A 13698-nucleotide genomic window follows, 5' to 3' on the forward strand; every position below is an offset into this window, starting at 1 on the left:
TGGAGACCTGCCTGCCCTCAAAGACTCATACCCCGCAAAACACACACCCCTTCCTGGTACCCAGAGCACTACTGTCGCAGTGGTTTTCTTGAGATACTGGCAGGTTGGAGCTCTCGGAGAGCCTTCTGAGGCAAGCATCCATGACAGAGGCACAGATGAGAACCTCCAGAGGCCTGGCCACCCTACAGGAGCCCTTGCTGAGGGCAGACCTGGCAGGAAGGCACTTGGGGTTACCCTGACACACAGTGGCTGGCCATAGAAGATGGCGCCAGCATCTATCTGTTCCAATGTCCTCCGTCACCAGTAGGCACCTTGGCCCACACACAGCACGTGCACTGAAGGCAGGGGTGAGTCCTGAAGTCCTCTGAAGTCCTGTATCCTGAGTTCCAGGGACTCAGTGTCGAGCCCACTACAGGTTGTGCTTAGAGACTTTGGGGTACCCCTGCTTGTGAAATGGAAGCTTGGCATCCATGTGTCCAAGGGCCTGCCTGCTCACATAGAGTTCCTTGGTGGTACTGGTAGCACTCGAATCAGTTGATGGTTCCACTTTTTTTAAAGACATTTATTCGTTTATTTATTTGGAAGGTAGATGAGAAAGGTATTATATCTGCTGGTTCACTCTCCAAATGGTTGCAGTAGCTAAAGCTGCAGTCTGGAGCCAGAAGCTTCCTGTAGGTCTCCTACATGGGTGCAGGGACCCAAGCACTTGAGCCATCCTCTAATGCTTTTCAGGCACATTGGCAGGGAGCTGTATCGGAAATGAAGTAACCAGGACTTGAACTGACACCCATCTGGGAGCTTTACCAGCCCTGGCTTTGCTCTTTGTAAAGTCAAGTTGTCTCCCGTGGTTGGACTGTCATGGGGGCCTCAGCTACTGTGTTAGGAGAGCCAGGGTGCGGCTTCCATACTGCAGGGCGTCATGGTTAAGATGTGGGAGACAAGACCCAGGGAATAACTACTGCAGGGCCCAAATTCTTCCCTCCCAGGACATGTTCACATCATCATACGTGTGAACATGTGTGCACCTCTGACTGCTAGTTGATCAGCACTTCTCTGTGGATGGGAATGAATTTCTGGATTATGCATGGGTTTTGACAGTCACACTTCTCAAGAGTTACAGTAATACAGAGGGAGTGGGTGTTCAGCTTATCTGTTGAGACATAGCATACCATATGAGAGTGCCTGGGTTGGAAGCCAAGCTCAGGCTCCTGACTCCAGCTTCCTACCCTGCCTAGCAGCGCAGACCCTGAGAGGCAGCAGGTGGTGGCTGAAGTGATACGGCTCCTGTCAGCCACGTGGGAGAGCTGGATTACGTTCTCAGCTTTGGCCTGGCCTAGTAGCCATTGTTGGTGAAAGGAGTGCTGTCTGTCTTTCTGCCTCTCAAATAAGTTACAGTTATGCAAAAATAATGTCGAGAGGCTCCTGGGTGCTGCCCAGCATTGTCTCAACTGTTGGAGATGCCCTGTGCCCCTGCTTCTGTGATCTGTGAATAGATATAGGTCGGGGCTGCTGGGCAGACAGGAAGCCCCACCAGATGGTGAGCCTTGCAGCTGTGCTGTCACAGCAGTTGGCAGAGCTGTCAGCAGGATGTTTGTTTTGGATTTTGAAGCATTTTGGATTTTCAGTCTGAAAGTGCTTAACCTGCAGTACATACTTCCTAAAGTTCTTGTGAGGATTAAAGATGATGACTGTGAAATGAATGGCATGAAAATGCAGGAGTTTCAGAAGTTGTGGCTCCTGGGGTTGGCACCCATGTCATAGTGGTAAAGCCGTTGCTTGTGGCACCAGCATCACATGTGGATGCTGGTTCGAATCCCAGCTGCTTCACTCCTTATCCAGCTCCCTGCTGATGCACCTGGAAAGGCAACAGAAGATAGCCCAAGTGCATGAGCCCCTGCAGCCATGTGGGAGACCTGGAGGAAGCTCCTTGCTCTTGGCTTCCGACTGGCCAAACTGCAGCCGTTGCAACCCTGGATCTGGGGCAGCTGAGCCATGGAGCCTGTGGGAGAGGCGGCCAGTGATGGTAGGGTTCTGTATCTTATGAATTCTCCAGTTTCTCCTGCTTTCATTTCCTTGGCCAGTATTGATCCTTCAGAAGGTGGAAAATGGAGACCTGAGCAACAAGATTCTGAAGATCACGGACTTTGGTCTGGCTCGGGAATGGCACCGAACCACGAAGATGAGTGCGGCAGGGACCTACGCTTGGATGGCTCCAGAAGTCATTCGCGCCTCCATGTTTTCCAAAGGCAGCGACGTGTGGAGGTAAGGGCCACAGGGACAGTGTCCCCCAGGTCTTTTGTGACTGTGTGTGTGCTTCAGAGCTGGAAGTAATGAAACTGTACTGGGAGAGCCCTCCCGAATAATCAGGGCTGACTGCCACATTGCCAGGCGACAGTTTCCTGTGATTTCATGTACCCTCTAGTGCTGAGGCAGGTACAGTCCTCCAGGGCAGTGTCTGTTCCCCAGAGAAGGCCAGAAGATTCAGGGGCAAGGTGTACTCCCATCTTTGGCTGTAGGATGATGCGGGCACTTAACCTAGAACAGCCTGGCTCACTCAGCAGTGTGCTGGGTTCCAAGTGGCTGTTCCTGCTGGACTTAAGGAGGGGGCTAACCAACCTAGGGCACAGCTCCTGAACTGAAGAATGTCCCTTGTACTGTCTGTTTCTTCTTGGTTGGTCTATAAGAAAGGTCAGTCCAGTTAGTTAATCTGTTAGTCACAGCTCTGTCTGTTGGACCTTGGTTTAGAAATGGAAAGAGATGGATCCCAGGCTTGCAGCAAGAACTGCAGGGCCACGGACTAGACCTGGTGAAATGTCACCCTAGTTAATGTCAGTCCAGGAGAGAACAAGGACATGGATCCAAGCAGTCTTGTCTCCACTGAGGGCATGAGCAGCTATATAGATCCTGGTGGGTTTGGGACCGTGTCATCACTTTGACATGCAAAAGCCAAGACGTTAGGTTACACTGCACATTAGTCCATGAGGTTACGTATGTGCATGTGTGTATATACTTTTTTTAAAACTTATTTGTTTTTGTCATTTTAAAGATTTGTTTTTATTGCAAAGTCAGATATACAGAGAGGAAGGACAGAGAGGAAGATCTTCTGTCTAATGATTCACTCCGCAAGTGACCACAATGGCCAGAGCTGCGCTGATCCAAAGCCAGGAGCCAGGAACTTCCCCCAGATCTCCCACACAGGTGCAGGGTCCCAAAGCTTTGTGTTGTCTTCAACTACTTTCCCAGGCCATAATCAGGGAGGTGGATGGGAAGCGAGGCCTCCGGGATTAGAACCAGCACCCATATAGGATCCTGGCATGTTCAAGGCAAGGACTTTAGCTGCTAGGCCACCACTCCGGGCCCTTTAAACTAATTTGATTGAGATATTATTCATATGCTGTAAAGTTCACTGCTTATATACTTAAAAGCATAGAAGTCAGTGGTTGTGCCTTGATTGCCTAGAAATTCATTTCTTGCAGTTCTGCAGACCAGACATGTGACAAGGACACATTGTCCAGAGCCTCAGGGGAGGTTCTATCCCAACTGCAGATCCCAGGTACTAGGACATGGCCATACCTGTTCAAGGCCAAGACTCAACCCACTATGGCCAGTGTCTATTTCTTCTGGGACATTTTTTTTGTTGTTGCATAACAATTTTTTAAATTAATTAAATTTTTTTATTAGTTTGGATCAAGGGCTACAGGGTGAAAGTGGGTAATACCATTGTTTCCACACTAATATTATCATTTTTCCCTGTATCTGGGGTCAGAGGAGAAACAAAGGGAAAAGCCCTACCCAACCTCCCACCCATCCCTATTTCTGGGACATTTTTATCAGCCAAAAAAAGAAATCCGTTACCAACTCTTCCCATTCCCCAGTCCCTTCTGTCTCGATTCCCTTGTTTCCAAATACTAGCTTACTGGTTTGCAAATTCTGGATAGTTCAGATAACTGGAATCAGGCAATGTTTAGTCTTTTGTGACTGGCTTCTTTAATTTGGTGCCGTATTTTCAAGGTTCATCCATTGTAGCTAACATCAGAACTCCATTCTTTTTATATCTTAATCATATGTCATTGTGTGAGTAGGTAATGTTCATCCATTTATCCTTTGATGGACAATGGATAGTTTGCACGTTTTAGCTGTCATGAATGATGGCCACTGTGGATATTTGTTTACAGGTAATTGTGGGAACGTGTATTTCCAGTTCTCTTAGATACACGCCTGGGAGTAGAGTTGCTGAGTCATATGATAGTTCCGTCTTTAATGGTTTTAGGAGCCAAGCTTTTTCATCACAACTACAGTTTATGTTCCCATTAGCAATGAACAGGGTTCCGATTTCTTTTCTTTCTTTAATTATAGCCGTCTCTGTGGCTGTGCAGTGGTGTATCATTGTGGTTTTGGTTTGCATTTCTCCAATGACTAATGATGTTAATTACCTTTTTCTGTTTTTATTAGCCATTGAGATATCTTCTTGGCAGAAATGTTTATTCCAATTCCTTGCCAACTCAGTATTTGGGTTTGCTGTCTTTTTCAACTTGAAATAGTTCTTTATGTATTCAGGATACAGGTCCTTTAACAGATATGTAATTTGCAAAATTTTTCGTTCTGTTGACTACCTTTTCACTTTGTTAATGGCGTTGTTAAGCAGACATTCTTTATTTTGATCAAGTCCAATTTCTGTTTTTTCTTTTGTTTTGGTGTCTAATATGTAAGAAATCATTGCCTAATACAAGGTCATGAATATAACTATGTTTTCTTCTAAGAATTTTATAATTTTGGCTTTTATATTTCAACCTTTGACCCATTATGAATAAATATCTACATGTGGTTTGAGGTAGGGATCTAATTTTATTATTTTCCATCTGATTAGTCAATTGTCAGAGCGATGTTTATTGAAAAATTGTTCTTTTCCCCACTGACTTGTTTGTCATCCTTTCTGTAAGGATTTATTTGTTTTCATTGTAAAGTCAGATTTTTACAGAGAGAAGGAGATACAGAGAGAAAGATCTCTGCTTGTTCATTCCCCAAGTAGCTGCAATGGCCGAAACTGAGCCCACCTGAAGCTAGGAGCCAGGAGCTTTTTCTGGGTCTCCCATGTGACTCCCATCCATGGCTTTAGGACTGTACTCTACTGCTTTCCCAGGCCTCAAGCAGAGTGCTGGATGGGAAGTGGAGCAGCTGGGACATGAACCGGTGCCCAAATGGGATACCGGCATGTGCAAGGTGAGGACTTTAGCTGCTAGGCTACCACACTGGGCCTATCTGTCATCCTTTTTAAAAGTCACCTCACAGGGTTTATTTCTAGATTTTCAGTTCTACTCCATTAATCTACATCCATATCCTTAGACTGGCTCCATCCTTTCTTGGTTACTGCAGTTTCATAGTTAAGTTTTATTGTTCTGTTTCAAGATTATTTTGGCCATTTTAAGTCTATAACATTTGCTTAAGCCTCTGAGGATCCTTTTGTCAGTTTTTCTAAATTAGGCATCTGAGATTTTTGGTAGGAATTGTGTTTAATCTACGTGTTACCTTGGGAATCAGTAGAATGTAGTAATTTTCCAATCTGTGGACATAGGACACTTACTTAATTTTTTGCAGTGATACTCTGTAGCTACGTGTGTAGATTTTTATTTAGCCATATGTTAACTAAAGGATGAAGTAGTTAATGAGAAACAGCTAACTTTTTATTGCCTTAGAATGTCTAACCCAGTCTTGTTAGATTCAGTTATTTACTGATATCGAATGTTTTGGTCTGTAAAAATGGCAGTTGCGTGTGTTTATAGTTGTATTGCTTGACCTTTTGTTTAGAAGGTTAATTTATTTAGCTAAGCTTCTTTTGCCAGGAGGCACACAGGCTGAACTAGGATAGAAGCGTGTTTCTCTTTGTAGGTGTGGCCTAGAAAGCCCTGGCTGCAGGATCATCCAGCAAGCCAGGTTCCCTCAGCATTGTCTCTGTCTGGGTGGACGAAATGAGTGACTGTCTTTATTAAAAGAAGAGAGCTCATCCATGCCAACAGCTGGTCTTTAATCGGGAGACAATCTGGAAACTGCACGCAGCCCTCAACACCCGCTGCCTGCACAGGTTACTTGGGCACACCTGGCTCCAAGAGAGGCAGGAGCAGGCAGCTCAGTCACGACCCTTATTATGGACGAAGGGGAATGAGCCATTTGCCACTTCTGACACTCACTTGGCCTTTCTTCATGGGAAACCATGATGCTTCCAGAATGTGCTGCTGCCCATGGGTGTGCTTGTCCTCTTCTCCTGGCCCAGGCCTGACTTTGTTCAGGTTTTAGTGCCGCGTTCTCTAGAGGTTTCTGTTGGTGATTACTTGGACAGAATTGCTTCAGGTTTCCAGAGACAAGCTTAGGGGATGGGAAAGCATCATGACAGAGGTGGGCAGGGCAAGGCCATTGCAAGGGTTTGTCCTTTGAGTGAGCAAGGCAGGACCTTTGCTTTTCTCTCCCTTTCTCTTTTTTCTATTGCCTTCTTTCAAGATGTATTTATTTATTTGAAAGAGTTGGAGAGAGAGAGAGAGAGAAGAAACAGAAAGAAAGATCTTCCATCTGCTGAGTCACTTTCCAAATGGCTGCAATAGCCAGGGCTGGGCCCATCTGAAATCAGGATCCCAGAGCCTCTGGGTCTTCCATGCGTGTGCCGGGGCCCAGAGACTTGGGCTGTTCTCCACTGCTTTCCCAGACACATTAGCAGAGAGCTGGATTGGAAGTGGAGCAGCCGAGACTGGAACAGGAGCCCTTGAGGGGTTCCCGCACCACAGATGGTAGCTTTACCGACTATACCTCAGTGTCATCTGGGAGCTTTAGCTTTAATTCATGGGATCCTTGTTCTGAGACTGATCGTGGGTCCTGCCCTTTACTCATAGAGCCTGCAAGCTTGTGAGAGGCATTTCCTGAAACAGGTGCTCTGTAAGGGGAACAGCTTCCAGGCAAACCCCAGATCATCAGCTCTTTGGATGAAATCTTGGACTTTGTTGCATAACCTGCCAGTGGGTCATTGGTTTATTTATTTATTTATTTTAAAGATTTATTTATTTTTATTGGAAAGTCAGATATACAGAGAGGAGGATATTCTGTCCACTGATTGACTCCCCAAGTGACCACAATGGCCGGAGCTGAGCCCATCCAAAGCCAGGAGCCAGCAGCCTCCTCCGGGTCTGCCACGTGGGTGCAGGGTCCTAAAGCTTTGGTCGTCCTTGACTGCTCTCCCAGGCCACAAACAGGGAGCTGGATAGGAAGCAGGGCCATTGGGACATGAACCGGTGCCCGTGTGGGATCCTGGCATGTGCAAGGTGAGGACTTTAGCCACTAGGTTACCGCATTGGGCTTGGGTCACTGGTTTAAAATCATTCCCAGGAAGTGAGCTTCCTCACTCAGCGGTGGATGACTGTGTTTAGTAAACAGAATTCAGCCTGTTCCTGTGGAGTTTTCTTAGCATTCATGCTACAGACTTTCGTTCAAGATAATCTGTGGGCTCCATTGAATGGCTCTTTAATTCCTCTCTCCTCATCTAAGTGGCCCCAGCTGATCTCACAGCTTCCCAGACCCAAATGCTTGAGGGCTAGGCTGTATATTTAGTGCCATCTGCATTTCATCTCAACTAATCCTTACAAGAATGCCCAAAGCGGGTGCTGTTCTTTCAGTCTTACAGATGTGGGTGCTTGTACCCATTAAGTTACGTGTTTAAGCTCCCCTGAGTGGTAGGCAGAAGCTGTGGTCAGAACCACGCGCAAGACTCTTAAGCCTCGCTTGTACCGAGTGACCGGGCGTGTACACTTGCACTTTCCCAGGGTGAGTGACATCCAAGAGAGGACTTGCACGAGTCTACAAACTTGGCTCTCGAATTGTAACCCATTTGTTCATTTTGAACTCATTCAGAACTGTTTGCTGGCTGCCAGACACCAGCTGAGTCTGGGCCCCCGCCCGTCCGCCCCTGCTGGAATTCATCCTGGGCCTCCCTGGGCTCTGCTGTTGCCAGCCGGCCGAGTTGTTGTTCTTGCTCTTTGGGTGTGGTTCTGGGGGGCGGGGTGGGGCCTCCTCATATTCAAGGAGACCTACAACCTGCACAGATAATTCCGAAGCAGCACAAGCCCACCCCACCTCCTAACCATCCTCACAGCGATGGAAGGCAGCATCAGCAAAGGACCGAACATACACCTGCGCCAAGAGGCGAGTGCCCAGTCCTTGTTACCTCCTCCTCTCCTCCCAGACACGTTCTCTCTGGTAGTGTCTGGTGATGTTGCAGCCTCTAGAATGTTCATCAGTGACAGATGAAGTTGATTTCGGATCCTAAATTTGACTACAATTTACTCATATGGACAATTGGGAGTTACCTAGTTTACGCACCGGACAAAAGTCAAAACTCTCGGCACCCTCTGGGCACCAAATCACAAAGTGTTCATGCTCAGGTGAAGGGTATGACGTTGGCCTGGGTCTTCGACTACGTAAGTTTTCCCAGTCGACTTGGATGGGACCTCCTTAAGAAGAGTAGCTTGGGGCTGAGTGTGGTGGCCTAGCGGCTAAAGTCCTCGCCTAGAATGTGCCAGGAAACCATATGGGCACTGGTTCTAATCCCAGCAGCTCCACTTCCCATCCAGCTCCCTGCTTGTGGCCTGGGAAAGCAGTTGAGGTTGGCCCAAAGTGTTGGGACTCTGCACCCGTGTGGGAGACCTGGAGGAGATTCCTGGCTTCCGGCTTTGGATCAGAACAGCACCAGCTGTTGCGGTCACTTGGGGAGTGAATCATTGGATGGGAGATCTTCCTTTCTGTCTCTCCTCCTCTCTGTGTATCTGACTTCGCAAAAAAAAAAAAAAAAAAAAAAGGAGTAGCCTGATATTTCCCCATGTGGTTGGGCTGTGCAGGGAGAGCAGTGGATATACCCAGAAGGCTTTGGTCTTTGGGGACTTCCTGCTTGTTGTATGTGGGATGAAGTAGCGATATGTTCTTGATCATTTTAAGTTTTGGAAATGACACAGGTGGGCATTTGGCCTAGCTGTTAAGAGGCCTGTGTTCTATATTGGATTGCCTTGATTCAACGCCTGGCCGCAGCTCCCAGTCCCAGCTTCTGGCTGTTGCAGGCATTTAGGGAATGACCTAAGGAATAGAAGCTCCTTCACTATCTCGTTTCTCTTTCACTGATCCTAAACTCACTTTTAGAAATAAGCCATATTGGTGTTTTAGTGTGTTTACCTCTCTTCATGAGCTGATATTTCCATCCCTAAGAATGAGATTGTTCTGTTTTGTAAGCTGCCTTTTGGATTTCATGCCACTGGAGATATTATCATTAAACAGATTGTGTCCATATGTATCTATGTGTATATATATTCATTTGAATGAGAGTCCAATAGAAGAAACATTGCATTCTAAATTACACTTTTGCAAAGTAGTTTCTCAGTTATCTTTACCAGTGATCATTAAACAGCGTGGTTCTTGGAATGTGGGCTCACTGGTGACTACCCAGTGCAAGATTTCTTCAGCCCAACCCACTTAAGGGAGCTGCCAGCCTTAGCACTAATGCAGGGTCACTGGCTGGTTGCAGTGGAGAGTTCTTCTGACTCTGGTCGGGAAGGTGACCTGTGAAATGGTCAAGGCTCACTGAACCTCTGGCGGCAGGGAGAGCTCCTGGAAACACCCGGCTGCTCTGCGGAAGCTGGCGGTTCTCTGTGGGGCCCAAGGACTCTGGCAGTGCTTTGGCTGAGCTGGCTGTCTGTAAGTGGTCTTGCACGGTCCTCTTGCCCTTCTTCCAACCCTGGGAGTATGACAAAGCAGACCGCAGGAGTAGAGAATGGTTACGCGGACATTGTGCCACGCACCCAAAAGGCTGCAGCTCCGTGCCCTGTGTCTCATATTTCTCCAGTTTCTTTCTCAGATTCTGTTCCTGCTGAGTGTTCCTTTCTGACCCCCATCTTGTGCAGTAGAAATGAAGAGAGGTGTTGGCAGAAGAGAGCAGGCTGGCTTAGTCACTCCCAGAAGGGCCTCTTATCTGAGTGCAGGCGTCCCTAGACAAGGCTCTCGGCAGACGCCGCAGGCTCCGCATGGCCCTCTGCAGGTCCTGCCTGGGGGAAATCACACGTGTCTTAGCCATCGTGGTGTTGCTGGGCCAGGAATAGCTGTCGTTACTGAATCCTTTTGACTGTCTTGTGAGGCAGACACTGCTGTTGTCCTGAGTGGTGAGTCTACAAGGATGCAAGGTGATGTGGTCTTTTCACTCAAGTCTGTTTAAATGTTACTTAGTGAGGTTTCTTTTAGCTGTAGAGCCTTTCAGTGGAGCTGAGTGCAGGGATGGGAGAAGCGAGCCAGGGAAGAGCAGAGCTGTCCTCTGTGAAGCAGCCAGACGTTGCCAAGGACACGAACAAGGCTCCCCTGGGTCGTTGAAACCTACTCTGTCTGTCTGTGCAAGGGGCTGGAACCCAGACACCAGAGTAGAGGTGGCATTAGTGTCAGGAGCAGGTTCCTCAGGTGGGAAGCTGGCATCCAACATCTGATGGGTCTTTGGGGTTGCTTGGCTGAAACTGCCCAGTGCAGCCATTGCCTCGGTAAGAACAATTTGACAGGAAGTACAGTGGTGTACTTCTTGATGGTGTTTGAGGTTGATTCTAGAGCAGCCAGTGCAGCCTGTAAGATCGTCTGACCGTAGGTGCATTCCCCTGCACACAAAGGCATGTCTGGGCATGCCTGCTGTGTACTAGAGCCTGGGAGAAGCCCTGGAAAAGCTGCAAACTACTGTGCCTGCCTTCAGGACCCCATAGATGGGTAAATGAGCAACAGTAATATACGGCAGTTTGAATGGGTCTCAGGAACCCCTGAGTGTCAGGAGACGCCTGCCAAAGTGCCCAGGCTTGTTCCCATCAGCTTCTAACCCAAATCCAACTACTTGTCCAGACAAGACCAGTAGCAGTCTGTCCTTGTAGATACATGTTAAAGATTGATGATATTTGGAGGCCTCCAGGGAACAAGCTACTGTCCAAGGAGACTGGCCAGATGTCTCCGAGAGCCCACCTGCAGCCTCACAGATGCCCCAGTGCGTGATTGAACCCTTGGCTCATCTCTGGAGCCAGGCCCCAGGGCAGGCCCATGCTCTGCAGCCATCAACTTTGTATGCTAACCTTGTTTCTGGAGCACTGACCTGCTTCCTTCACTCAGCAGCCAGGGTGTATAAGGCCAGCTGTCTCTTGTCCCCACTCTGCTCCTTTGTCCTCATAGGATCTTTCTCGTGACCTATCACCCTGTATTCTGTCCCAGTCACTAATCTCTTAGTGGATGAGATCTATCCCAGTGCTTGGCATTGAGCTTGATGCTAAGAAAATATTTAGCAGATATTTTAAATGAATGAATGAGTGAATGAATGAATGAATGATGAGACATTTAAGTTGGATTTTGAACAACAGTTAGTCAGTCAGACAAATAGGGATATTCTAGAGAGAGAGATTTCCAAAGTTGGCCCAGACCTTGGGGTTCGCTATACACAGCTGCTCTCTCCTTCCATTCCTTAGCTATGGGGTGCTGCTTTGGGAGCTGCTGACTGGTGAGGTGCCCTTCCGAGGCATTGATGGCTTGGCAGTGGCCTACGGAGTGGCCATGAACAAACTCGCTCTTCCTATTCCTTCGACATGCCCAGAGCCTTTCGCGAGACTCATGGAAGGTAAGTGACCCCTGGCCTTTCTGAACATGGAGACAGACATGTGGTAGGTTTGGGCCAGTGCCGTAAGCTGCATTACTCAAGGATGAGGGAAGAATGCTGTGGGCAGTTGTTAGGGCTTCTGAAGGATATGGGCACACCCTGCTGAGAGAGGCCCTTCTGTTCTCCAGGGACAGTGGAAGTTAGCTCAGGGACCAAAGCCTGCTGACCAGCACTTCAGTCCTTTTGTTATTTAGTGCAAGCCAAGATTGTATAGCAGCTTTTATTCCAGGGCTGCTGAATGCCTCATATAGAAATGAAGAACATAAGAGAAAAAAGGAAGCCTCAAAGTTGCTTAGTGGGCAGGTGTTTGATGCAGCACTTAAGTTGCTGTCTAAGATGTGCACATCCTGCATTGCAGTGGCTGGAATCAGGTCCCAGCTCCAGTCTTGATTCTAGCTTCCTGCTGATGTACACCCTGGGAGGCAGTGGTGATGGCTCTGGGTCCCTGCCATCCACCTGGGAGATGGAGACTTGGGAAACCTGGGAGGGCTTGAGCCTGGCCCATCCGTGGCCATTGGAGGCATTTAGTGGATGGAAGTTCCATGTCTGTCTGTCCCTCTATCTCTCAAATAAACACTTTATTTGGTCAAATCCCATACATTTGTAAGCAGAAATTCACAACTGAAAGAGGTTCAATGGACAGATGGCTACCACACTGGTTACTGTCTGGACTGGGATTAGAAAGAACTTACTTTTCCTAACTCCAGTTCTAATGCTTTTTATCTCTGCCTAATCAGCCAGTGAGGTGTGAGAGGATACGGTAGCCCATTGATTTATGGGAAATTGAGTCTCAGGACAAAGCTGCCCTTGGTTAGGATTTGCATCATGCAGTGACATGTGTGTTAAGGTAGTCATACTTGACCCAAGAACTGCCATGGACTTGCTTGTCTTGCATTTCATGACAGTCAGATTCAAGTGGGTGTAAAATTGCTGTTTTGTCTCCAGCTTCATTCTTTGTAACTGATGGTAGGCAGCTTGGTTTGTAACCTGAACCTTACTTGGGCTTATCTGAAAGTCAGTCTCTTTTTGAAAGGAGAGAGAATTCTGTGATAAATGAGTTCCCACAAGATTCTAAGTCTTGCATTTGCCCATTCCTGTCTTCTGCTGCCCCTTATGTTCCATTCAGACTGCTGGAACCCCGATCCCCATTCACGACCATCTTTCACAAGCATCCTGGACCAGCTGACTACCATCGAGGAGTCTGGTTTCTTTGAAATGCCCAAGGACTCCTTCCACTGCCTGCAGGATGACTGGAAGCATGAGATCCAGGAGATGTTTGACCAACTCAGGGCCAAAGAAAAGGTAAGAAGAGAGAATACGGAGAAAAACACACATACACACACACACACACACACACACACACACACACACACACACACAGAGCAGCCCTTCTTCGGCCCACCTCCCTGATTCTCCCAGGCTCACTTCCCTGCTCCATGTCTCCTCAGCTGTCCAAACCCAAGGAGAAGCTTGTTGGGTAATTACCAGTGGGGCGTCTCAGCTTGCCAGCAGGTAACATGAGTTCTAGAAAGGTTTCCTGGTTCCACAGTAGGAGAAGGTTAACTAGAGATCAGGGTGCTGTAAGGTTGCGAACCACAGCCTCTCTGGGTGGCAGGAAGAGAACACAGGGTGACAGTACTCTGGATGGGAAGTTAGTTGGCCCTTTGTGTGTGTTTAGAGCCTTTTGTCTGTAAGCCGAAACCAACCGGGGGTTTCTGGACAACTCCATCTGCCTTTCTGTTTCAGCGACAATTAACTCAGTGGCCCCTCTCCACTTCCTGCTAGTTTTCAGCATCCATAGTTACAAGCCAACTGTGAATACTTCTGTTGCTTGCAGGATAGACCTAAGGGGGACAGAGAGGACCTCAAGGGCTGTTCACATAGACTTTTGCGTTTCGTGTAACTGTGGCTTCAAAACGGCTGTTAGGAAATTCGAGAAATTAATGATTTGTAAGTTTACTATGTTATTATAGTGGGCCTGGTTTATTATTAGTTACAGTATTAAT

At 47.7% G+C, this 13698-nt stretch overlaps 1 protein-coding gene across 1 annotated transcript in view; it reads left to right on the top strand.

Moving 5' to 3' along the window:
* Positions 1 to 13698, top strand: part of MAP3K9 (mitogen-activated protein kinase kinase kinase 9) — a 68318-nt gene that overhangs the window by 40710 nt on the left and 13910 nt on the right. The window contains exons 3-5 of the mRNA XM_004584433.2: positions 2082 to 2262; positions 11505 to 11653; positions 12819 to 12994. Of these exons, the coding sequence (XP_004584490.2) occupies positions 2082 to 2262; positions 11505 to 11653; positions 12819 to 12994 (506 nt within the window). The remainder of the gene's footprint in view (positions 1 to 2081; positions 2263 to 11504; positions 11654 to 12818; positions 12995 to 13698) is intronic.

The sequence above is a fragment of the Ochotona princeps genome, chromosome 26 (assembly GCF_030435755.1).
Source record: "Ochotona princeps isolate mOchPri1 chromosome 26, mOchPri1.hap1, whole genome shotgun sequence".
Classification (NCBI taxonomy): Eukaryota; Metazoa; Chordata; class Mammalia; order Lagomorpha; family Ochotonidae; genus Ochotona; species Ochotona princeps.